The sequence below is a fragment of the Hipposideros armiger genome, unplaced genomic scaffold (genome assembly GCF_001890085.2).
Source record: "Hipposideros armiger isolate ML-2016 unplaced genomic scaffold, ASM189008v1 scaffold_993, whole genome shotgun sequence".
Lineage (NCBI taxonomy): Eukaryota > Metazoa > Chordata > Mammalia > Chiroptera > Hipposideridae > Hipposideros > Hipposideros armiger.
Genome location: NW_017732343.1, coordinates 146,798 through 173,998, shown reverse-complemented (window position 1 = coordinate 173,998; position 27,201 = coordinate 146,798). Strand labels below are relative to the sequence as shown.

Genomic DNA, 27,201 nt, shown 5'->3' with positions numbered 1-27,201 from the left:
TTAGAGAATAAAAGCCTGAACTTAAAAAGTTTTTAAGTTCTCCACTCACAGCTTTCTTTTTTCCCCAGATAAATTAGTCTAACTGTTATTTTTTTTTCTCATAAGAACTATCTATTCTTTTATTTCAGGTCACAGATCAATTTCTGAAAGGTCTGTAGTGAACATGATTGTTTTCTGTCATTTTTTCCTTTGGAGAAAGTACCTCTTCGATTCTTTAAAAATCTTGTTCAGTTTATGTGGTGCAGGAGGGCTAAGCATCCCCCCCAGGGGTGGGCCTAGGCCCAGCCAGACAGAGTATGTCATGCCCTTCGGTATAGGGATTGCATGAGAGATGGGCACATGACTTAAGCCAGACCAATCAGACCAAAAAGTCACCTCTGGGGACTTTTGCCAACATTGTCGGGAAAGATCCCTTTTACAAGGATTATGAAGTCTACAGGCCATGTAAACTTTGAGCTTTCAGGGACACCATGCCACTAAATGGGGAGAGGCTATCAGAAAACGTAGTCAAGTAGAATTGAGAGATAGAAGGAGAAGAAGGGGAGGTGGGGGATGGGGCAGGCGGAGTGGGAGGAGAAGGAGAAGGAGAAGGAGAATTTGAAGCCAACTGTGCTCCTTGGACTTCCTAGTTACATGAGACAATACATTTCCTTTTATGCTTACAGCCAAACATCCTGACCAATACAAATTGAGCACAAATTAACTGAATCATTTTGACAAGTACAATATAAAAAAAAGTCAAACGAAATACTCTTAATGCTCAATCAAAGCTTGTTATTTAAAATAAACATGTGGTGTATCACTTAATAAAGCAAAACTCTACTCTGTAACTTTTTTTCATCATCCCTTTAGCTGCTTTTCTCTGAACCATCTCTCCTTTGTAGAGGGTTATGTGGAAGTGACCAAGGAAATACATGCAACATAGGCATGGAGATGCTGGGCAGAGCGAAAGGGTGATGGCTCGACTTTTGCATTTCTTATTTTTGAGAATATAGTATTTTTTAACTTTATGGTAACACATTTTCATTTTGTGGTCCCTGATGATGTCTATGCCAGCCCTTAATTAGGCTTACCCTAGGCCTTATCCATGCTGGCTTTGGTACTTAAGCGTAAGAACTTCATTACACCTATTCCTACGAAACCTCATCTAAGTTTTAAGTTTTGAATTCTCGTATGTTTTCTGAAGCATCAGGAGAGCCGCTCAGTTGGGGCTGTACACAGTCTGAAAATACAACCCTTCTGTTTTCCAAACCACTGAAAACGATGGTTGACACCCACGTGGGACACAGAATCCTACCAGGGCTGCTGCCAGCCCATAGCACAGCTTCCTGAAAACTGGAAAAAGGTGCCCCTTCCTAAGGGCAGGTGCAACGTGGAGTGGAGAGCAAGGGCAGGCTGGGTGTCAGACCCCAGTCACTCTACCACTGCGCCCCATTGTGCAAAGATGACCTGTCCTTAATCAGGTTACAAAGACCCCTTTAATCTTGGGCTACGTGTGCATGAGCTGGGGTCTAGTTTGAGCCTGCTGTTGGGTATATCATATAAGATGAAGGCCAAATATTCAGGAAAACTGAGAAACAGCTAAGTAAACATTTAAATGCAGAAGAAAACGTCAGAGTCAAATAAACCTGAATTTATGGCAATAGTATTCTGTAATTGAAAGTTCTGGAGTTGGACAGAAATGGATTTTAGTTGTAGCTTGGCCACTTAGTAGGTCACCTCACTGAAACTCCATTTTTTAACCTGCAAAATAATGGTGCTATCCTATTTTATACAATCTAGACTACATCAGCTGTATGACTCATCCTCATTACAGAGGTTTTAGAAATATGAATAAATAGCCAAGTGGGATGGGCAAGTGTATCTTGATTTGTGGTGTTAAGACTGTAAAAATTGTGTAGCTTAGATTATATGACATATGGTAATACCCCCCCCCCCCATAGGTAACAGCCCTTCTCTGTGAGGATTAAATGAGATAACATACATCAAGTTCTTGGCACAGCATAGTCAGTGCTCAGTACATGGTGAGGTTGTTGATGTGGTTGTTACTTGGAGCTGGTGACAAATAGGAACAAAAGAATATAATTGACTCTAGCAAAATGACCCAGATGTCATCTCTCCCCTCCTCCAGGATGAGATACTAGAAGCCAACATGTGCACGCAGACCTAGCAGTAAACCTCAAAGGAAGATTAGAGAAAATGCACAAAACTGAAAAATCGTCCTATTTATTCTGGATGGAGACCCAGATCTGATTTTCTCAAATCCCAAATGTATGAGAGAAACAGTGTTAACAAAAGTTATTGTTCAGATGGTGGGTTGGGGTCCGTCTTTGAATTTGGGATAGGAGAATAAAAACTTTCTGAATGCTTTGTTAGCTTTTCTAGTGTTTCTTTTTTTCTGCACCTCTCACTAACGGTTACTTCTATGACATTTCCTATGATTTTTGAATTGATCATGGATTGGCTCACTCGTGAAAACCCTTCTGTGCAGCATCCTGTGATGTTAGTTTTCATTTAGGCCTGGAAGGGTCTATGGAGGATGAAGAGGGGCCAAGAGGTGTCAGTCAAACCCTTTCACCTGCCTCCAAAGCAGCTGGTTCCTGGACGGGTCCAGGAGCGGGCCTTATGCCAAGGAACAGACAGTCATTGTCCTTTGTTGCCAAAGATAAGGCTGCCAGGGGCAGAACACTGATGTAGAGCAACGAATGCCAGGATTCTAATAAGTGAAAATGACCTGGTTTATGCCACTGCCTCCAAAGCAGTCTATTGCTTTTCCCACGGTTTGGGCTCTATGGCTTTTTTAGAGATATGATGCAGTCAGGGTGTATATGAACATATTCGAAACACAGCCCATATGATGAAAAGCGGCCTAAATACTCTTACGTATGGGACAGGTAAATACAACGAAAATGGCTCACCTATGGAAACAGAGATTCTATTATTTCTTTTTTTAAGGGAGACCCTAAGTTGGTAATTCCTTCCATTTCTGTGATGTTAACTTGTTTCAACATCAGGATTGATAGAAATGATGTACAGAGAAGGACAAAAAAGAAGTTCGTGGCAAGAGTTTATCTACCTAGTTTGGGTTGTCTTGTTATAAGGAAAGGAAATAATATGAAAGTTTTAGATTTACTGACTATGCCATGTAAACACTGATATTATGTGGTCACTACTGAATTGAGGCTTCTGGGGATTTTTGAGAAGGAAACTCAAATGGCAGCTCTAGATCACAATGTCAGAGAAAAACCGAATGACCTGAGGAGACAGCGGCAACCTAAACTTTAAACATGTGGGCTGGCTGCTGTGTAGCTCACACATGCAGCTTTCATTTCCTTTCTGCAGGCCAGTTTCAGGTACACTCCACAGCATCTCATGTCTGCCTTGGGTTCCGGGGGCAGGATATGGCACAGTTTGGGAGCCAAACTGAGTCATCCTCCCATGAATACAATGGTACGTCTGTGCCATGCTCCCACCTCCAGACTCTTAGATTCACCAAAGGACTCATTGGGGACTGACAATTCCACTTGATTTAATTTCTCCCTAGGAAGAAATTAAAGATTTATGATTCAGTCATGTCATAAATTCCGTTTCCTTCAAGGTTGCCTTGGAAATTTTAAATATGTATACGAGTTCCACCTTATAGTTCCTTAATCTTTACCTGAGATGCAGTGATGGTGGGCTAGCACCAAGAGGGGCTTGTTCAGCACTGGGGTTGAGTCTCACTGACCCACACACCTGGACCCCTTTGGGTCAAGATCACATTTGAAAGATGAGTGGCTAGAAGATGGGGCTTGGGGCAGCCACCAACTTACCTAAGCTCAAGAATGTGACAAACTGGATCCATTGGCATGTGTTTTTGCACCACAATGATGGAGAATTTAGAATTCTTTGTGACCACAACCCAACGTACTCAGAGTGAAAGGCTAAGTATATTAGCATAGGCCATTGGTGCCTTCCATCAGAAAGCAGTAAATTAGTGTCGGGACAGTTTTATTTTGGTTTAGACAGTTAAATACTTTTCAAGAGCAAAACCTTCTATTACTTTTTGTGGAGAAGCAACTTATAAAAGGTCTTTCCCTCTTTTCTCCCAGGAATGAAACAGACCATTGGGCCCTTTGAGCCAGGTGAGGTTGAGAAGTTGGCCCCAGCTCTCCTGAAGACTGCTTTGTCTTCCCTCCATTCCTCCCTCTCTCCCTTTCTTCCAGGCCACCGAGCCAGGCGGGCCAGCACAGCTCTGCTGCTGGGGCTGGGCTGCTCCTCAGCTGGGCGCTGCTTTCCTGCCTGGAGCCCTGGCACGTTGATGGGATGTAGGGCTAGACTTAATTTCCTTATTGTTCTAGGTCACCGATCCCTTTGAGAATCAGGTCAACTATGACTATTATCTCCAGATAAATGCACACACTCCTAACCCCCAATTCTTTTCATGCAGTTTCAGGGGGCTTGAGGATCCAGGCCAAGAAAAGAGTTTTACATAGGGCTTTAAGAGAAACCAATTATATTAAAATAGTTATGAAACATTTAAAACATTTTGTGATATAGAAATATCTGTGTGCTTTTATATAAATGTATTAAACAATCAGATCGAATGGTGAGTCTCATAGCTGCTGTAATTTTGAACTATTGGTAAGTATCAAAGGCATCTTAGGATGTCTGCCAACCAAGCTGGGAAATGAAAATGTCTGTGACTTCCACTGGCGACAGGTGCTGCTAGTTCTGCTGTGGTCCGCTGCCTACGCTCATCACGGAAGGCAATGCTAAACTGTAGGGGGAGGGTAGTGAAAGTAAAGGTGCAGTTTGCCCCCATCCCAGATCCTGGACTTCTGGTTCAGAATCTCAAAGACTCTCGGGATTCTCAGTCTGGTGCTGGGAATGGCTCGGGGCCTGCTGCCTCAGCTCTTTCCATTCAGGCCAATGAAGGGAACACAGGGCACCTGTTTCCTCAACGGCAACGACCTGAGGCTATCATGATTTTCAATATTCTGTAGAAAAACCCAAAAGGGACATTCAGAGTGGCTTTTGCTCATGAAGTGAAGAAGGTGGGGACAGAGGGACTTAAGGAGTCACCTGTGAACAGGTAGGTAACTTCTGCCTTCCCTGCCTCAGTGCCAAAGGCACAGGGACCCCCTCTGCAAAGCTGCACCAGCCTGGGAGATGGAGCTCCGTGTGTCTTCTGGCTTGGAATGCAAGACGCATTTTCCTCTCACTTTAACGAAGATATGAGGCATGCTTTTGTCGCGTTTGCCTCTTGCTAACTTAACCTCACTTTTTCCAGGGATGCTCACCTAGGTGGAGGGGCCCCCCTCAGCAGCCTGTCCCCTGAGAAGATGGCCCAGTGGCTCATTTTTGCTTCCCATCCTCCCACTGGCTTCTTGAACGGCACTAAAAAATGTGCTCCAAATGCTAAGTATAAGATTTGGGAGGTGTAAAAGTGTTTCACAGCACTTGAAAATATGAAATGTCACTGTAATCGTGTGGTTATGACCAGCTGAGCCATTGCTGAAAAACACCAGGGAAAAGCAAAACTTTCTCATTGTGATGCTAGAGCTCAGGCCTGCATGAGGATGAAAAGGTCAAGTTCTAGAGAAAAGAAATTGCTTTTCCTGATGGATGAGGGTAGGGATGACAAACTTCCAAGGAGAGGCACTCTCAAAGCAGCTTCCTTGGCAGGGCTCTCCAGAAACTAAACTCCATGGCTATTTGGAGGCACATCATGGCCTGATTTTCACCAGGACAATGGTCTGTGAAATAAGCTTACAGAATATCAGCTGCTTACCGATTCTACTTCTTGCTTCATTAATAGTTTCTCCCAGGGCCTTTGCTTCAGAAAATCTGAGAGAGAAAAAAAAAATGAGAGTTTAACATTTTCTCTTCATCCTAAATTATGTTTTAAAAAATAACAGATTTCTAAGAGGTCTCTAAAATATTATAAAACTTTATTAGAGGATATAAAAAAATCTAAATAAATGAAATATATTAGGCTTAAAAATAAGAGATTAATTTTGTATTAATTACTGGTATCTTGAATTTTGACTCCTCTACCCAGCAGAGAATTTTCATTTTAATATTCATTAATTTATGACTTTCAATTCTAGTGTCTTATGATGCAAAGATACCAGAATACAGCATGGCTATGAGCTTTCTGTACTATGTGTGCTCTGTTAATCGTAGTATCAGGGTCTTAGAGTCAAAGACTACATTTTTATTATAACTTAAATAACTTGTTTTCTCTGATTATAAAGTCAGATGTCAGATGTCAGATGTCAGCAAACTATGAGTGGTCATGAGACAAACCCAGCCCACCACTTGTTTCTGTAAATCAAGTTGTACCGGCGCACAGCCACACCCGTCATTTACATCTCGCCTCTGCTCGCTTTCCTGCTACAATGGCGCAGTTGGGTAGGTGTGACAGACAAGGGATGGCCTGCAAAGCTGAACGTATTTTCTATCTGGCCCCTTACAGAAAAAGTTTGCAGACTCCTGTTATACATGATGTTAAACCACATTTTGAAAATGTAAAAACAAGAAAAAAAAAGAAAACAACTTTAATAAGCCCCCACCCAGAAATAAGCACATTTTGACATCTACCCAGTCCTTTTTCTAGCCAGTTTTTATAGAGTGAAGATTGTATCATATATAGATTTTGTGCTTTGATTTTTCCCCCCCACTTAGCATTATAACATCAATCCTTCCCCATGTCATTAGAAACTTCTCCATTATTATTATTTTTTTTTTTAGCTGAGCCATCCTGCCACCTGTCAGCAGCTCAGCGGCAACTCAGCTTGGGCTGGACTCGAACCGCTGTTGCTCAGAGCTCAAATCCTTGAGTGAGCTCTTAACCAACTGAGCCACTCGGCCGGCCCTACTTCTCCATTATCTTTGATGGCTGCCTACTAGTCCGGTAGATGGTTGTGCTGATGTTTACTTAACGATTCCTCCATGTTTCCCAACAAATACGTGTGAGACATCCAGGCAGAACCAACCTTGTGCTGGAGAAGTATATATAAGAAACATGCAGTCCATGGCCTTATGAAATGATAGTTGCTTTCTTGTCTTCTTTCTGCCATGAAATTTAAGAGGCAACTGAAAATCTATGAAACAAATACATACTATGTGGCTACTCATTGTGCTACGTGCCTAACACTGGCCAGGCCATTAGCATGACTAGGGAGGGGCCTATCCATGAGAGGGGAGGGGTCAGGACAGCATCACGTACAAGGTAGGACTGACCTGGGATTTAGAGTGTATAGGACATTTTAGAAAAAAATTTTATTATGGAAATTTCCAAATACATATACACAAAATAGAGAGAAGAACAGAATGAACCCTCCCATACCCATCATCATATTTCATTAATTGTCAACATTTGGCCAATTTGATTTTTCACTATCTCCTCTCTCCCCATCCTCTCCCCACTTCCCCAATGTTTCTGGATTTCAGTAAAACCCAGATAAATGGTTTCATCCGTAAATGCTTTAGTTGCATAGGATTTTGTTAGAGGAAGTGGGGAGAGGAGGGCATTCCAGGCAGGGAAATGACAGGCCATGACTGCTCTGTGCTTGGTGAAAAGGAGCGTGAGTTATGTCACTGCTATTTTCCGAGTCTGTCTCCCTGGCCTGTGGCTGCAGGCAGGAAGTTTTCAGGGAAGGAGATGAAATTTTCTCTCAAGGTTAGGTTTCTGGGGACTCCACCCCAGCTTCCTCATTAAGGGTGTTCATTATAGGTTAAGCATGTCCTCTCTTCAGCTAGGGCCTGTCACCTTCCGGAGAGAAGTGCAGCTCCATGTGATGCCATTCAGATGGAATTCGGTTCAGCAGACATTCCTATAACGTTGAGGTCCCTGTGCTGGGCTCCGTGGGGTCACACTGGCCTTTGCTGGGCAGCCGTCACCTGAAGTTTGGTCCAGGCCACTCAGAAGATGAGGTCTATCCTCATACTTGAAGCTCTGCATACGGGGGGACGGGAACTATTTGATGGCCGCCATGTCCCTCTCCGTACTTAGGATTTCGTAGCATTTGATCGTCCTTCATTGCTCCATGAATGATTCCTCTGACTGCTAGTTCTGTAGAGTTCTGGAAGATTTAGACTCTTTGGAATAAGGAAAATAAAAGAGCATCTCTGCAAGGCTGCTGAAATTCATGTCAGTGCCGGAGGAAAGCAGAGCAGAGACAGAAAAAGGAAGATACCACAGGCAGAACGGGCAATCCCCACAGCAGCCCTGACAGGCCTGGGATAAAGCTCCCTCACCCCTGCACCCCCCACCACCTTGGCAGTGCCCAGAGGCGTCCAGACGCCGTGGCAGGGGGAGCTGCCCAGTGCTGTGGTCAGCGCTCTCCGAAGAGCCACCCTGCAGCGGGACTGGCAGACAGTTGAGCTGTTCCAGTGCCTTCTCTGCAGCCCCGGTGCCAAGCTTAAAAGGGCTTATCCATTGAAGAGGTGTGGGCTGAGGGCTGACCCGTCTTCATGAGACCATTTTCCCTTCACTCTGCAGTTGTCATCACTCCAGGCCACCCCACCCACATGTGTTCTTGATCCCTGGCTGTCAAGACAAACTCTTTCCTAAGGAAGCCCAGCCCTGAGAGACAAGAGTGGGTGGTGTGACGGGAGCCGGGAGAGACGAGAAGGAAAAGCAGGGGACACCAAAAAGCTGAGAAAGGAGGGGAGCCCCCAGTTCTGCCGCTTTCTTCGTTGCCCACCCTGCATGCCTCACTAGCGGGTCTCCCTTGGTCCCCCTCCGTCTCCTTCCTCCCGCCTCAGTCTAAGTCCTACTCATCCAGGGTAGTCTCCGACCCCTGACCTTCTGGAAGAGGCACGGTCTCATTCATGATGTAGCTCTAGTGTGTGACTAAGGCAGTGAACCTGCGCTGACGGTCCCCAGGGCACGCTGCACCCTGGACAATATCCTAAGCTGAGGCTCTGGTGAAGAGGCGTGGCCTATGGAGGAGGCCCCTGAGGAGGGCCAGGCAAGAAGGCTCTGTGACTCAACCAGAACCATCTGTGAACCCCCAGAGTCTGTCACTGCTGGTGCCAAAGTGTTCCTACCAGGGCGTCGCTGGCTGTGTGGCTCACACTGGAGGGTTGCTGGGTGCAGATCCAGGCTGGCGGGCACAGAACATCTGTGCCATGGGGCAAGGCCTGGGTTGCAAGCGGGGAGGAGTGCGGTGGCCTGGCTGGTCTTCACACCTGCCTTCCTGAGATATCCAGCCTCCACGGATCCAGCTGCACCCACTGTGCGCCCGGCGCTCTGCTGACGACCACTGTCTCCAGGATGACCTCATTCTCCTTCATCGGCTCCCACATCGCATCGCCTGGCCTCCTGTGTTTTACTCCTCTCTCTCTCTTTGGCTGCTCCTTTGCAGTCTCCTTGGCAGGGTCTCCTGCAGGCTGTTCCTTAGATGTTGGTGAGCATGAGGGTTTTGTCCTAGCCCTGGCTTCACGTTGCGATTCTCTCTGGGCATTTTCCATGCCAGTGCTTTCCTTTGTGATTTCTGCTGACACCTCCCAAATCTCCACCTCAACCCTGGTTATTTCCTGACTGTATCCAGCTGCCTACCGGATGTCCTGCAGATACCTAACATTCACTGTCTCCAAAGCAGAACCGATTACCTTCCCTGAAATCCTGCCCCCTTTCTCCCATCTTTCCTCATGTCATCACAGAGCACCAGCACTCACCCAGTAACCCGCTCACCATCCTTTGCCCCACCTCCCTTAGCTCCTTCACTTAGTCGTGGAGTCTCGTCCATGCTACACCCTCAGTATCTATCCTCAGAATCCGCTTCACTAGATTCCTACTTGGCCTTAGAGAAGAAGCTGTCACCTCTTTCCCAGGTTACTCCAATGGCGGCTTGGCTCCCTGCATTCATGCTACCTCCTTCAGGCTACTGCCCACATTTTAGTGGGGGAGGGGAGGCTTTCTTCAATACAAACTTGATCTTGTTATTCTCCTGCTTAAAGCCCTTTAAGGGCTCCCTGGTGACATCAGGACAAAGTCAAAATTCCTTGACCTGGCTAACTAGATTTCTCAAACGCCGGCCCCTGCTGATTTCTCCAGGCTCTTCTCTGGCACGCCTCTGCCTTTCCAGGCTGAACTGCCTTCAGTCCTGTCAAGTGTCACTGCCACACTCTCACCTTGGGGCCATTCCCTTTGCTTGGAACCTCTCTCTTTATCTGGCTAGCTGCTACCTACATCCCTCAGTATCAGCTGCGATGTCTCTCCCTCTGGACAACTTTCTAGGACCATGCAAGTCGGCCATAGGTGTCGCCCCCATGGGTTCCACAGCACTGTGAACTTCTGCCATCACAGGCAGAAGCACACTGTACTGGGGTTGCCTGTTTCCTTGTTTGTTTCCCTTTCGATATCTTAAGTGCCGTGAGGATAGTGACCACATCTGTTTAATTCACTCTTCTATTCCTGGAGCTTAGAACAGGGGCTTGTACTGTGTAAGCATTGCATAAGCTCTGTAGACGAAAGGAAGCGACACGTGAGCGAGCACGTGCACACAGGCAGAGCGTGCAGTGTGGAGAGCACTGGACTGGGAGTCAGAGACCTGGGTTCTAACGCCCACTCCACCTCTTCACAGTTGGGTGTCAGACTCCTCATTTCTGAGATTAGGATGAGACACCTCTGAGGGCTGGGTTGATGTGGAAAATTCCTATGGGTAAGTGTGCTTTGGGACGGTGAAGCATGGCCGCTGCCTGGCGGTGTCGGCGCCCCGGGGGCGTGGGACAAGCTGTGAAGTGGGACGGCATGTTGGAAACAGTAACCACAGACAATAGTGGATACGCATTATCCTGTCAGCAAACCAAAGGGCAAGTCCACGGCCAAGGCCACCCAAGACAGTTGCAAAGTTTTTCATCTTCAAAGGGAATGAAAAGGATGGGGGACTGAGGTAGAACGTCATGTAACTTCCAAGACCAGCTCCTGGGAGAATCCCATACTGCCCTGGGTGTGTGTCAGGCAGAGATGTAAGTCACCACTGCGGGAGTCGCTGAGGAAGCCCAACACCTGGCTTTGTCCCAGGGCGATTAGAGACACAGACAATTTTCTGGGCACCAAGGGCCGCCGCTGCTTTAAACTAGGGGCCCCTTTTCACTTTAAAAAAATGCCAATATTCCTTTTCTATTTCACCTCATTCCCCCATCAGGATGGCTGCCTTCTCTTGCTCCTGTTGAGCAGTTCCTTCCATGAACCTCACGAAGCCCACTGCTGCATTCTCTTACTTCTAGAAAGTTACAGCGTTCTCAGGAAGTTTTCTTGACTGCTAAGATTTCTCAAAGTCAATTTCAAATTGTCCATCTCAAGTGAAAGAGTGTTTTTGAGTATCATTTGTGAGGCCAGCACTGTGTTAAGAACCGTGGGGAGGCTGAGAAGATTTTCATCTCATCTCTGCTCTCAGAGTTCATAATTCTAGTTCAGGAGACAAGGTGCAAGTAGAAAAAAAAAAAAAAAGGAAAAATAATAAAGGTCAAAACTGAAGTCTAATGGGAACCAGGGAACTCCTATTTGTCACGGATGTTATTTCCAGATGGTGCCATGAGGGTTCTCTCCACCCTCGGGCCAGTTTTCCTGTTGGTTTTAGATGCGGCTCTATTCTAGGCCGGAAGGCTCCAGCTGAGTCAAGGAGCACTTTTCTTGGTTTAGTCATATCATCAGTGCCTTCTTTCCAACTGCAGTTAATCTCCCCGCTTATTTCTGCTTTTGTTCTTTAATGGCACTCAGTGAGTGAGCCATTCAGTTTGTAGGAAGGCTCTGCCACAAAAGAAAGTTGGCTGTGTGTTGCCTGGGCACCGGTGTTTGCCAAGCACGGGCCTTCCAGCCCCTCTTCATTTTATTATTCACTAGGAGGGTGAGTCATGCCTAGAAAATGCGGTGATTTTCAATTGCCATTGTCTTCTACTGAAACATTCGGCTTAAGGATCGGCTCACATGCTGTAGTTCAGTGAAGGGCAAACATCCTATTAACGTGCGGACATCTCGTTTCTGTTGTCACAGGCAGGCAGCAGAACTTTCCCCAGATTGGGGCCAGAGCTGGGAGGGTCTAGGAATCCCCTGTGAGGGGAATGACGGGTGCAGGCAAAAGGGAAGAAAACCCTTCTATGTAACACAGATGTAAGAGCCATCGACCGTTCCCTCCTGCAACTCTAAATCAATTCTTACACTCTTGGGGACCTGAGGGAATTATTATAGAAGGGATCCTGGGTCACCAATACTCCCTACATTTGAGCTTAGAACCTACTGGCCATGGGCTGGAGAGGCTGAGCTGGCCCATGGCTCAGGTGTGGGGGCAATTAGTCCTGAGTCCTTCTTTCATGGATGTTGCCAATGTGATGTCACAACACTAGAACCGTCAGATGGCAAAGTAATTTGATGTGAGAAGTAGGAATAAAATGGCAGGTCAGGCTGCTGGGTCCTGGTTGCTGAGGACCATGAGAAAGGTGAGATGAGGCAGAGTCAGTGAAGTCTGGTCATTTAATGCCTTTTTGAGTAAAACCCTGCTGGTGCATGTCTGCATTCCCAGGACTGACTGGCCAGTCCTCCCGTGATGCTCCTGGTCACTAGCGGGAATGGGAACAATGTGTATGTGGGGGATCAGGGCTACTGTGGACTGTTTTCTAAAGTAAGGGTGGCATGGAGGTCACCCCTATAAGCATCTGTGGGGCCTTGTTTTGATGTCTGCTGTAGGAACACTAGTTCACAGTTACCTGTTTTCATATGAAAACATTTTCTCTTAGTCCTCTACCTTAAGCAGTTAAGAGCATGTCACATCTAACAATTGAATATGCACCAAGAATGCAAACAAAAGCTCCTATCTTGAGAAAGGGGTAGGTCCTAGGTTACACCTGCAAGGACCAAATATTCCCTTAATGGCTTTTATTACAGTAACATTAAATAAATGTAAAAAAATATATGTATATTATATATATATTTTAATTGTGGGCTGGTCTCCTGACTTTCCACTCGGCTTAAAAAGACTGATTTACTGCTGGGTAAATGTCTTTTCAGAGGAAAGCTTTGTGTGAATTTCGTTAATTCCCTTGCTCTCTGATCTCAGGGAAGATGGGACCACCAGTACTACCAACCCATCCTACTTGATTAAGATGTGTTTAAACCCCAAAGCACATTTGTCACATAGGTTGTCAGAATTCTGCTGTACTAGAGTTGAGTAGGCTCTGTATCAGAAGGCTTCGAAAGACCACAGCGCCCTCATCTCTCTGACCACCACCCCAACCCGCCACCTCCTCGCTGGAAACAGACCTGAACTCAAGGGTAAAAATCAGAGCCAGGAACCATGCTGATTCTAGAATAGGAATGAGGAAGTAGTTCATTCTTCCTCAGCCAGTGGTTCTTAACCTTGAGTGGGCAAAAGAATCACTTGGCAACCGGTTTAACCTGTGGAGTTCCTGAGATCCTACCTCAGAGCTTCTGGATCTCAAGGTCTCTGGACACTGTCCAGCCAGAGGTTTTCAAACCTAGTGGCATGTTGGAATCTTTAAACAAATGGAGCTCAGGCTCTATCTAATTAAGTTAGAATATCTGCAGAGTCAGCCCAAGGTGTTGGTAGCTTTTACAAGCTCCGTGGTCATTTTAATATGAAGCCAGGGTTATGAGGCACTGGTGTCAGCTCTGAAACCTTAGGTAGGGATACAGGTAATACAGGGATAAAGGGCACTTTGGAAACCCTTATTAGATATGGCAGCTATTGTGTAGTTCGACATACTTATCTTCAGACAAACAAGGTATCCTGCTCCAACACAACCAACTATACTGAATATACGAGATCTGACAATTAAGTTCGCGAACGTGTTGCAATGATGTTGCTAACCATTTTTTGATATCAGAGGGATTATTCATTATGAATTTGCACCAACTGGACAAACAGTTAACCAAGTTGACTATTTGGAAGTGCTGAAAAGGCTGCATGAAAAAGTTAGACGACCCGAACTTTTCACCAACAATTCATGGCTCTTGCATCATGACAATGTACCAGCTCACACGGCACTGTCTGTGTGAGGGAGTTTTTAGCCAGTTAACAAATAACTGTATTGGAACACTCTCCCTACTCACCTGATCTGGCCCCCAATGACTTCTTTCTTTACCCGAAGAGAAAGGAAATATTGATAGGAGACATTTTGCTGACATTCAGGACATCAAGGGTAATATGACAGCTCTGATGGCCATTTCAGAAAAAGAGTTCCAAAATTGCTTGAAGGGTGGACTAGGCGCTGGCATCGGTGCATAGCTTCCCAAGCAGAGTACTTCAAAGGTGACCGTAGTGATATTCAGCAATGAGGTATGTAGCACTTTTTCTAGGATGAGTTCGAGAACTTAATTGTCAGACGTTGTACGTGGCTTACAACACGGTCAAGCATTAGAAGGTTTGTGAAACTGCTGGATTTGTGTGGCTGTGCATATGTATATTTTTCTTGGGAGAGAGTTCTCATTTTTCACTAGATTTACTTTATTTTCTCCCCCACCCCTTGTTTTATTCATGTATTTATTAAAATCTGAGTCTTGGTCCTGTTGTGCTTCTGCACAGAGGTAACTCTTTTTATGGTTAAGGGATGCTAAAGTTTATCTTTATGTTTGGCTGTTTTTATTTTCTGTGCATATATTTACAATTTACACAAACTGTGTGTTCTTAGTGCTATCCGTGCTAGTGTGTGTACATTAATCCATGCTCCCACCTGCTGCAGCCAACCTATGGAAGGCCTCCTCTCTACTTCCCCAGGAATGGACACCCAGAAGGTTTCCAGTTTTCCTTGGCCACAAACAGAGCTGCCCTGAGCATCCTCATATGTGTCTCCTTCCGAACCGTGAGGACTTCTTGGGGGATATACCCAGAAGTGGAATTGTTGGGTCGCTGGGGGTGCATATCCTTCTTTGAACTAAGGAGGGCTGCACTGCATTCCAGACGGCCGCTCCTGGCTACACTCCTATCACCTTCACTGTGCTCCTAAAGTGATCTAAGATCCCCACCAAGCCCCTCCACCCCTGCCCCCCGCCCAAGTATAAGCATTGTTGGTTAATAGTCGAAGTTGGGCCCTCCATGCTGAATGCCTTTCCATTCTCTTTTGTTCCAGGTCTGCCTTCTTCCCCATTCCCGGGCCAGCTGCATTAAACCTTCATCACCATCCTCAAATCTCTTGTTCTGCCTCAACTTTCACAAAGTAGAGATCATCTTTAATTTTCTCCCCCCACTTCTGAATGTATCGATGTCAGCCCCATCCTGCTTTGTTGTTTTATTCAGCCTCCTTCCAGGCTCAGCTCCTCTGATCTTTTGATTCCCTCCTGACTTGACTCCCCAAAGCCTTGCCATGTCAGTCTTTTCCTTGTTTCACTATCTCTCTCTTGCCCCTGGCTTGCTTCTGCGGCCTTCAGTCTCGGCCAATTCTCGCCTCTTCTGAAACAAACTTCCCTTCTCCTTAAGCTACCTCCCTGCCCCCTTTTTTCTTTTTAAGGATGGTTTTCATCTATCACAAACTTTTGAACACATTGTTTGCTTTCTTTCTCTATTTGCTCAATTTCTTCTCACTTACTCCTTCACTCACAACACTCCAAACCCTGGTCTTTTAGTTGCCAACTCTCTGCGCACTTTCCAGCGCCTCCTGCTTATTTCTTTGTAGCATCTGACACCACTGGCAACATGCTTCTTCTCGGAGCCGTCCCTCCTCTAGGCTTTCAGGACACTAATTTCTCCTGGTTCCCCTTTATTCTCTCTTTGCTTCTTCTTGGTCCCCATTCATGGCTTCCGTTTCCTCTCCCTTTCCATTAAAGCTTTCCCTTATGGTTCGATCCTCTAGAGCAGCGGTTCTCAACCTTCCTAATGCCGCGACCCCTTAATACAGTTCCTCATGTTGTGGTCACCCCCAACCATAAAATTATTTTCATTGCTACTCTATAACTGTAATTCTGCTACTGTTATGAATCGTAATGTAAATATCTTTTTGTTTTCCAATGGTCTTAGGCGACCCCTGTGAAAGGGTCGTTCAACCCCCAAAGGGGTTGCGACCCACAGGTTGAGAACCGCTGCTCTAGAGCCTTGCACTTCCAAATGATTTCCTGAGAGAGCTCATCTACTTCTCAAGCTTCCTTGAACTGTCATTTACATGCATATGATGGACTGTCATTCGCATTTCAATTCAACAAATAGTTTTTGGCAATTTACTGTGTGCTAAGATCCAGAGTCACAAGTGACACATTAAGGGTTCCCAATCTAGCACTCTCTCTTCCGGGTTCTGGAACCATAAGTCCGTCAGTCTTCCTGTTGGTTACAGTTTGAGGGTATGTGTCTAATTCATGGGTTATCTGAAACATGTCAGCAGTTGATGCCATCTGCTCTGCTTCCGGCCTGGAGAGTGCACGTACCTAAGGCCCCTGGGTCAGAAGGTGGGCATATGTAAACTTTCTCTGACTAAGAAGCACAGGACTGCTCTTCAGAACAGCTGGAGGCCCTGGAGTTCTAGGGCTATAATTTTGTCCATAGATTTTTTACCTGCCTTTGGAACAGTAAGATATTGATAGGGCCAAAAGCTGATGAGAATGAATGCATGATGTGAGGCGTGTATACAAAGTCAGCACTGCCAGTAATAGCCCCTGCCCTAACGGTGCTCCCCAGAAGTACTGGGATGATGAGGCTTACACATCTGAAAGAGAACTGTACCAATCTGGATGGAATTCAACGTGAAACTGAATAAAGGCTGTGCCTTCCTTTTAGAAATTAGGGTTGGCACATTAAGGAGGACAGAAGCAAGTTTCCTCCAGGCTGGCCCGGCTACGCCTTGGGGGACCCGCTGCTTGCTGAGCCAGCCTTACCTCTGTTTCAGAATCTGTTTGTTGTCTTCGATGGTAACGCTGTCAGCATGGTCCCTCTTGAAGATTTCAAAAGCCTCCTGGCGTCCTAATGACATCTCCTCTCTCATCCCTGTTGGAGACACAGGGACATGGCCTCAGTCACAACATCAGGATCCCATTAACTTCACTGTCACTTTAGTCAGACCACAAAGCCAGCCCCGGCTCCGAGGGAAGAGGCTCCTGACCAGACAGGTGGCCCCAGGCTCTTCTAGCTGGCTGCCAAGCCACAGAGGAGCTCCTTGCAGCGACACCCACTGCACCCTGCAGGGTTCTGCCTGCGCATCCATGTGACTTTGGGGGGTGGAATTTGGAATGTCTGCTCAAAGGAAATGAAAACCAGAGTGCCAAGCCCTGGATTGCCAGGAACATCTGCAAATGCACTTTCTGCCATCGTTCAATGCCATATTTCTCCCTGTTTTCCTGTTATGCCCCATTTTGGTTTTCTGTAAAATTTCACCCTGAATTTCCAGGGATTTAGTTAAAAGAAGTATAATCCAGACTGAAAGATTTAGAATCGAGTCAATTCTGCTTGTCGTCTCCATATCACGACTCATCCCTGTGTCCTTTGGCTAGCAGGGCCTCGGCTCTTACTCGGGAGTTAGAGTCTCAATTGCAAGACCCATGAGCAGACGGTGGCGGGGGTCCCTGGTTCCTGCCTGACTTCAGCATCTTGTAACAGTATAGTCACGACAGACGAATCCTTGCTGCTGGGTCCTGCTCAGGGGCCAAATTCTGAAACCCAGAGTCAGAGGGGCAGGGCCCTTGGAAGAAGCAGCTGGCATTCTTGCCACGAGGCCCTCTTCCTCACGCCATCCAGGGAGAGGGTCAGTGCAGGTGCGTGCCTGGGACTCTGCGTGACAGCAGAGCTCATAGCTAAATTTCGAATGAATCTACAGAGTCATTTTTTATACCTCTGCCCTTGGTTCCTTTTCCCATGTTTTCATCCATTTAACTGTACTTATCATTGAAGCCCTGGCTGAGTGTGAACACCTCCATGGAGCGTTCCCTGAGGCCCAGACAGAACAAATCCTCCCTCCACTACGTACCCGTCGATGCCTCTGTAACATGCACAGCCCAGGAGACGCCATTACTTTGCATGACAATCCTTTCTGGGAAAATATAAATTTCTCCGGGGCAGGGGGGAGCAGATATTTTTTGGTGACTCCTTGGTCACCATGACTGGCATTTAGAATGTGCTCAACATATGTCTGTTAATTGAATCAGGGCAAGAATGAACTGGGAGTGATGATGAGACTTGCTGTTATTGCCACAGTAACACGGTCCAGGGCTGCAGGGGTTCACGCTGAGGCCTAGGGTTGCAGAGATGCATTCATATGGGCCACATCTCCTCTTGCCTGGAAAAAACCCGCCGAGTCCCATCACTAAGCCTTGGGGTGAGGAGCTGGAGCAGCCCATCTGACACCAATTTAATGATTACTGTTGATAAAAATAGCACCATGAAGAATGTCTCAATGGCGAGGCCCACAGAGACACCCCACCCTGTTCCATCAGAAGCAAATGGGCACAGCTCAGTTCTAGCTCCACATCTGCCCTGCACACTCCAGAGTCGGGGGTGGGGCAGGGCTGAGAACGCGTTTGTTTGAGACTCGGGGAGACGAGCCCTGATGCACGAGAGACATTGACTAGAGGGCTCTTTTCTTCCACCAGGAGCCAAGGGACTCACTCCGTCCCTCTCCCCTGTCCCTGGTCTCTGCCCATTTTAACAGTGTATGATGCCTTTCACTGCGTAATCAAGTATCAACAGAGCATAAGGGGACTGAGTCTCTTCGGAGTAGAGTCAGGGAAGAGAGAAGCTGTACACAGGCCACACTGCAGCCTGCCTGTGAGATCCCCGAATTGCCTCCCACAGAGGAGGTGAAGAGAAGGTTCCCACCGGCCAGTAGTGGCGGTGGGGAGGGGTGGTGGTGCAGGATACAGGGTTGCTCAAAATACTGAAGTGAAAAAGGATCCATGGGCTTTTCTCTCCCAGGCTCTGCTTTCTTTTAGAGCTGACAGTCCGAACTGCCAGCTGGGTGGGAAGGCCAAGCTGAGGTTTTTCCGCGTGCAGGGTACTGTTAGAGCAGAGGTCCTAGACGAACCTACAATCAGCTGAAAACCACAGCGGGTCTTCCCTGAGGTGTGGAGGGGCCTGGGCACTGGGAGCCGAAGGTCATTGGGTACATGGAAGAGACAAGCCCAGAAAGGTCATGTGGGATCATTTTGCAGAGAATATGGAAGGTTTTGCTAAGAAATTTGGGGCCAGTGCGATACCATATTATACAAAAATCACCAATTTTTAAAGACTTAACATTTAGTAAAGTACACATTATGGAATCAATGAATGCTTTTGGTGATTTAAAAGGCACTAGGGGTCCTGCAGTGCTGTGGGCTTATTGTCAGGAATGTGGTCTTGGTTTTCCTCCTGCTATAATGGAGAAAGTATTCTGGAATTGGAGTTCTTTGACAGTGGTGACCTCAGGTAAATGAACAGTAGTGCGTTGGCCATAATCCCGGCAGCCAGCATCCTAAGTGTCTGCTCAGACAGGCCAAGGTCAGGTGGCTGATGATGTCCATAGCCTGAGGGCAAAGAGGCAAAGCAAGGCCTGGAAGCCTACAAACGCTTCATGGCTGCCTCGTGGAGGGTGAGACTGAGGGTCCTCAGAGAAGGCATAGGGAAAGGACACCATGGCCGCTGTGGCATGTGACCCCAGGCTGCATCTGAACCCTACTCTTGTCCTTCCCTATTCTGCTCATTTAGAGCCCACATCCAGCTCTTTTTGGGTTGTACAAATAGACCAGTTCTCACTCCAATTTGGGGTGACCCACAAAGTTAATGAACACCTTTAGATTTGCTGAAGAGATGTCTGTACCTCCTTTTCCCTCTCAGGATGTAGGAAACAGCCCCTCTCATGTGGCAAGCTCTTGCCTCAGCACACACTGTGTGCAGTAGAAAGAGCAAGGGCAGTGGAGCGCAAGAGTGACTGAAAGCTCACTCTGCTAGTGAGATGATCGTCTATTTATTCTCTCAACATGTATTCCCCTTAGGCACTGTGCAGAGATATAAATGTGAACAAAAAAGTTAAAGTGTGGATCCTTGCCCTTAAAGAGTTCAAAGTCTAGTAAGGGAGACAGATCGGTGAGCAAACAGTTACAATGGCAGTTGCTGCGTGCTGTGTCCAGTGCTGGGAAACACGGAGGAGGGAGTGGGGGAGGGCCACCTGTGTCAGGGAGAGGGGGAAGGATTCTGAAGGATGGCACAGCATTTTCCAGGTGGAGAAGATGTAGAAGAAGACCTTAGGTGGAGGGGGAAGAGGTGGAGGGTGGATTAAAAGGACAACTTGATTAATACGTGTGGTTCTGCCATCCCGTAGGAATGACCTTTGGACTGACTAAAAAACGAATTTTTTACAAATTGTATGCTAAGCGCTGTACCAAGTGCTTTCTTCCATATAGGCATACCTCATTTTATCATGCTGCACTTTGTTGTACTCTGCAGATATTGTGTTTTTCACAGATTGAAGCTTTGTGACAACTCTGCCTTGAACAAGTCTATCAGCGTCATTTTTTCCAACAGCATTTGCTCACTTTGTGTCTCTGTGTCAGGTTTTGGTAATCCTAGCAATATTTTAAACTTTTTGATTATTATAACATTTGTTATGGTGATCTGTGACCAGTGATCTGTGATGTTACTATTGTAATTGTTTGGGAGTGTGCCATGCACAGTGCCCATAAGATTGTGAACTTAATTGATAAATGTTACGTGCATTCTGATTGCTCCACTGATCAGCCATTTCCCCATCTCTCTCTCCCTCTCTCTCTCTCTCTCTCTCTCTCTCTCTCTCTCTCTCCCCCCCCCCCCCCCCAGTCTTTCCTAGTATCTGAGGCACAACAATACTGAAATTAGGCCAATTGATAACCCTACAAAGGCTTCATGGTGTTCAAGTGGAAGAGTTACATGTCTGTCACTTTAAATAAAAACCTAGAAATAACTAAGTTTAGTGAGAAAGGCATGTTGATAGCCAAGACAGGCCAAAAGGTAGGCCTTTTGTGCCATTTTGTGCCAAATAGTTAGGGAAGTTGTGAATGCAAAGGAAAAGTTCTTGAAGGAAATTAAAAGTACTATTCCAGTGAACCCATGAATGATAAGACAGTGAAAGAGCCTTATTGCTGATACTGAGAAAGTTTTTATGACCTGGGTAGAGGATCAAACCAGCCACAACCTTCCCTTAAGCCAGAGCCTAATCCAGAGAAAGGTCCTAACTCTCTGCAATTCTGTGAAAGCAGAGAGAGGTGAGGAAGCTGCAGAAGAAAAGTCTGAAGCTAGGAGAGGTTTGTTTAAGGAGACACGCCATCTCCATAACATAAAAGTGTAAGGAGAAGCAGTAAGTGCTGATGTAGAAGCTGCAGCAAGTTATCCAGGAGGTCTGGGTAAGATAATTAAAGAAGGTGGCTGCACTAAACAACAGATTTTTCAATGTAAACAAACAGCCTTATATTATAAGATGCCCTCTAGGACTTTCACAGTTAGAGAGAAGTCAATGCCTGGCTTCAAATATTCAAAGGACAGGCTGACTCTCTTGTTAGGGGCTAATGCAGCTGGTGACTTTAAGTTAAAGCCAATGCTTATTTGCTATTCTGAAAATGCTAGGGCCCTTAAGAATTATGTTAAATCTCCTCTGCCTGTGCTCTATAAATAGAACAACAAAGCCTGGATGACAGTACATCTGCTTACAACATGGTTTACTGACTATTTTAAAGGCCACTGTTGAGATCTAGTGCTCAGAAAAAAAGATTCTTTTCAAAATATTACTGCTCATTGACAATGCACCTGGTCACCCCAGTGGTCTCATGGAGATGTACAACAAGATTAATGTTGTTTTCATGCCTACTAACATAACATCCATTTTGTAGCCCATGAATCAAGGAGTAATTTTGACTTTCATGTCTTATTATTTTTAAAAAACTACATTTTGTAAGGCTATAGCTGCCATAGATAGTGATTCCTCTGATGGATCTGGGCAAAGTAAATGGAAAACCTTCTGGAAAGGATTTACCATTACACATGCCAGTAAGAACATGTGAATCATGGGGGAGAGGTCAAAATATCAACATTAACAGGAGTTTGGAAGGAGTTGATTCCAACCCTTATGGAGGACTTTGAGGGGTTCAAAACTTCAGGGGAGGAAGTAACTGCAGATGTGGTAGGAATATCAGAGAACTAGAATTAGAAACAGAGCCTGAAGATGTGACTGAATTGCTGCAATCTCCTGATAAAGCTTTAATGAATGGCAAGTTGCTTTTTACAAATGAATAAAGAGTTTTTTTGAGATAGAATCTCCTCCTGGTGAAGATGCTGTGAAGACTGTGGAAATGACAACACAAGATTTAGAATATTATATAACCTAGTTGAAAAAGCAGCAGCAGGGTTTGAGAGGATTGACTCCAATTTTGAAAAAAGTTCTAATGTGGGTAAAATGCTAACAAACAGCATCTCATGCTACAGAGAAATCATTGATGAAAAGAAGTCAATTGATGGGGCAAACAAAATTGTTGTCTTATTTTAAGAAATTGCCACATCCACCCTAACCTTCATCAACCACCACCCTGATCAGTCAGCAGCCATCAAGGCTGAAGCAATACCTTCCACCAGCAAAAAGATTATAATTTGCTGCGGGCTCAGATTATGGCTAGCATTTTTTATCAATAAAGTATTTTTAAATTAAGGTGTGTACCTTTTTTTTTTAGACATAATGCTACTGCACACTTAATACACCACAGTACAGTGTAAATATAACTTTTATATGCACTGGGAAACCAGAAAAATTCATGTGACTCACTTTATTGCGATATTCACTTTATTGTGGTGATCTGAAACGCTACCCCCAATATCTCCAAGGTATGCCTGTATTCCCTTAATTAAACTTCTTCATGACCCCTCGTCATAATTTCATTTTACAAATGAGGAAACTGAGACTCGGTAAAGAAATGGTTGTAAGGGTAAAACTTGCCGAGCTTTTGGAGGAGGCCAGTTCTGCTCTTAGGTCAGGTTTTCCAGGGAAAGTATGCCTGGTAGAGGGGCCAGGTAGGTAGCAGGCCTCAAAATCACCTGGTGGTAGTAGATTTACCCATGAAATTGTGCTCTTATTAGTGCCTACCTTGTCCTAAACTTTGATGTTTAAAATAGTATCACAGAAAAAACAGAACGATGGATTTTATAATTTGCATAACTTGCTTAATATATAAATATGTTCTATTGTTATTTCTAGAATCTGTTAGCCCCATGAGGGCAGGGATTTCTGTCAGTTTTGTTTGCTGCAATATTTCTAGCACCTGGATAGTATCTGGCACACAGGAAGAACTCAATCACATGTCTTTTGAATGAATGAATGAATGTTTCAGACGCTTAATTTTTTCATTTTGGTATAGCGTACCATGACATTATGGGGGAAGTAAAGCATGTCTCCAGTGCTTTCCCTCCCCCTACCGGCTTGTTTCCGGGCAGGCTCATCCCCTGGCTAGTGTGATTTCGGAAATTCAACAGCAGCTCCCCACTACATGTCACCATGCTTCAGAGCCCACCATTAGACATAAATTCCAATGCCAAGAAGCTTTCATAAAAATGCAAATACTCTTGAAGGCATCATTATTTTAGTGCCAGCAAAGAAAAAGTCCATGATTTGTTGAAAATCAGCTAACAGGTCCTGCAAAAATGAGAGCCATAAGATGGTGTCTCAGGCTGGTGCCAGAGGCAGGGGGATTTGAGCTTGAAAGGGAAAGTAAATTGTACCTTCTTCCCAACTTTGTTTAGTCTGTGGGACTCAGTGGCTCCCTAAAGCACAGGCTCTAAGGAGATCTGACTCGCCATTCCCATTTCTAGCTCTTAGTTCTTTCCTTTTAGTGAATTTCAATCATAGGTCCCAGTGTCAAATCCCAGAAAATATGGATGACTCAGAGGAGCCTGCTGGCTTGCTGAGTCACAGGATTGTTTAAAACCTAGAGGAGAGCAAATAAAGCATCACAGGACAGTATAAAATTTTAAACAAAACAAAGCAAAACCACCCCCCCACACACACAAAACAAAAAACCAAACCCCCCAAAACCCTAAAGGAATGGAGTTTCTTAGAGTAAGTCCCCAAAACATGACATTACAATTCTGTGTTGTGAGTTGGATGGAAAACATTTCCAAGTCCTAAAGGTGTGACATCTTCTGGATTTTGATACCTATTAAGGAGCACTTAGGTAGAAATGACAGTCAACAGGTATGCTCAAAATTAGCCTTGGGAGTTGGGTTTCTGAACAGGCATCTGAAATTCTTAGGCTCTGGTACCTTACATATTTTTTAATGTCCCCCTCCCCCCCCCTTTTTTTTTTTGCCACCCTGAAATTTGGTTCCTTCTTTTGCTAAAGAATACAAATCAGTGCTTTTGGAAGCATGCCCCACCCCCATCGCAGGATCCCATGGAAACCAAATGCAAAGGAAAAACATCGGAAGTGGAGAGTTTCTGGTAGTGCCTTTGGGCCTGCTGTCTGATTTCCTTTAGTCTGGGGCACGCGGGCCAGCGCTCATTTTCCTGGCTGTGCCCAAACAGCCTACTGCTGCTGAAGCTATTGCTTCAAAATTGACAAAAGTAAAATGATGGAGAGTTGTGTTATTCATGCTGAAAAATGATTTCCTAGTCAGAGCCAAAACTATATTTTCCTTGGGAAAGGCATTTATTCATGTGGTACCTCTTGACTGAAGAAGGAAGGGGGGAAAAGAAGACCAACAGGGAAGGAGGAAAAGTGAGAGATGGGGTGGATTCCAAATGGAGAGGGGGCCTGGGACCCACTAGGGCTAAAAGCATGAGAAGGTGCAGAGCTGGGTGGGGGTCACTCAGGGCTGATGCTGGGAGGAAGCTGGATGTGGGCGGATGATTACACTGTCTGCAGCTAGGTAGCAGAAACTTTCAAAACTGAAGGGAAGGGAATGGCTTTGCTATGGTGATATGATGACTACCTACAATATGTAGGACATGGGGGTGCACACAGCCATGAGAAGCAACAGGCAGGAGTGGACTGTGTTTTTGTACGGTTTCTGATGTAAGGTTCTATATGCACTGAGATTTCTTAGTAAATGTTGACTTAGGTGACATAAATACAAAAATATCCTCACATAAACAATGAGAAGAGAATTCCATCCTTCGGTGTGTGGAGAAGTTAGAACGAATGGACCAACGGGAGGGAGAGGGATGAAGAGTTTAGAGGAGAGAGAGGAAGGCATACTCCGTCAAGGCAGCATGAAGCACAAAGGTCAGGAGGGGCATGAGAACCAAAGGAAAGGTCAGTGGGTCAGCACGCTTGGGAATGGCGCCTGGGACAACGGTCCTAGGGGAAGTGATGGCTACAGACCGAAATGCTGGGGTGAAGGACAAGTCACCAGCTTTTAGAATGGAGAGCAAAGGGTCCACAGATGCTGGACTGAATACATTTGTGAGATGGGGAGGTGCTAAAGGATCTTATAAAGAGAAATGGGTCATCTCCCAGAAAGATTAGAGGGACCATCTGAGATATCGTCTTTACCTTCCTCCCCGCACTGTGGGGAGGATGCTCTCATTTAGGAAGGAAGAGGTTTTAGAAGTTACATGAAAGACAGAGATAACACATACATAGCCCTGTGTTCCCACTGTCCTTCCTCGCACCAATGGAGGACATTGCTAACCAATCACAGCCTCCTTTGCTGCGAAAACTAATAGCATCAGAGTTTTCAGCACAGTTCTTCAGGCAGCCTCTCCCAGTCAACCACCCCTGGCATAGAAGCTCTTCCTTTAGTAGATTGACTCCCTGATTACTACCCAATTAAATGACGATTGCTGTTACCTTTATCATTCCTGTGCTTTCAGGAAAAAATAGCTGCCTAGTTCCATCCTCTTAAGAGCTGACAGGCAGGTGGTTTTCCCCAGGGAGCAGCATCATGCCCTAGAGTGCCTGAGTCACTGAGAGTGGTCCTCTGGGAGTAGACGCTGAGGAGCCCTCCATCCATGTTTCTCTACCACCAGGGTGACAGTGGAGAAGGGAAGTCACAGAAAGCAGTGCCATGTGCCATGGCTCTGTTTACTTTAAGGGCCAGGAGCAGCTCAGCTACAATTTGAGGGGTTGCTGGGTGGGGACAGCAGGGTATAAAATCTGAGGATGAGGGGAAGACAAAACCACTTAGCCACGGCCAAAGTGACTGCAGATGTGAAGACCAAAGAGTAGATTTTTTGGGGTGACCAAGGACAATTGCCCAACCTACTTCCTGCTTTTGACTGACAGCCTCTGGAAGGAGTTGGTGTCCCAAGGCCTTGGGGTTAAAGGCCTATGTTCAAACCAGATGATTCCACCTGGACGAAAGTCCTCAGATTAGGACTTGCCTTGGAGTTTCCTAAATTGCCACATGAAAGCTGTCAAAGGAGAACCTTTAATTAGTAGATTCTTAGGGCTGGCTTGGACCAGGCTGAAGCATGGCAGGCTTGGCAGGGGCCCCAGGGAGTGGAGTGAAGGAAAAATCTGAAGTGGAAAGCCACAGAAACCTTAGGAGACCCACCCAATGGTGGCACCACATCTAAATAAATCAAATGGGTTCCTGACTCCTGGTGCCAGAAATCACACATCCCACCAGCAACTTAACAGGCTCAGCCACGCACACCACGCGGGCTGGGTAGAACTAAGAGGTGGTGTTTGAGGCACGTTGTGTTTCCCTCTCATCCTGGTAACCATGTCTGATTCATCCTCCTGCCGCAGCTGTGTCCTGGATGTCAGCCTGAGCAGGTGAGGAAAGGTCCGGTATGTCAACCGAGTGGACGGGCCTGTAGCTTCTAAAAGAATGGCAGCTGCTGGAGGGTAGTTGCCCATTCCCAGCAGTAACAGAAAACCCTGAAACAATTATCCTGAAGGTCATTGGCAGAAAACCTTCATTTTCCTAACCCAGCCTCCCTGGGGTTTTTATTTTGTGAGTGTTCTTATTGAGGACAAAGCGCTTGTGTGGGATGCTTAGAGAAACCCATAGACAGACGCAGGCATGGAGCTTGGAGAGCAGCCTGGGTCATGTTGGCATTTCTGCGTGTTGGAGTTAACTCAGGAATCTGGGGGCCAGCAATGTTTCCATTACATGGAACAGCGTGCCATGGGCCCTGCTGCCAGGCGACGCTGGACCCATGGAGCCTTTTCCATCGATTTCGGTCCATAGACATGGTATCCCTGAAGGAGCCTTGGTGTCTGATTCCATGCCCAATATTTGGACCAGGGAATTTGGGTGGTATGACATGTGTATTCCTATCCCCCGTTGACCAAGAGGACCACAGAACAGAAAGGCAGCAGCCCTCCTGAGCTTAGAA

The 27,201-nt window shown here is 45.9% G+C and overlaps 1 protein-coding gene across 1 annotated transcript in view; it reads right to left on the bottom strand.

Annotated features, from left to right (window-relative positions):
- The window catches only part of LOC109375848 (kinesin-like protein KIF6), a 231,011-nt gene that overhangs the window by 100,887 nt on the left and 102,923 nt on the right, over positions 1–27,201 (bottom strand). The window contains exons 4-5 of the mRNA XM_019631364.1: positions 16,811–16,919; positions 5,774–5,829 (exon numbers count right to left, since the gene is read on the bottom strand). Coding sequence (XP_019486909.1) covers positions 5,774–5,829; positions 16,811–16,919 — 165 coding nt within the window. The remainder of the gene's footprint in view (positions 1–5,773; positions 5,830–16,810; positions 16,920–27,201) is intronic.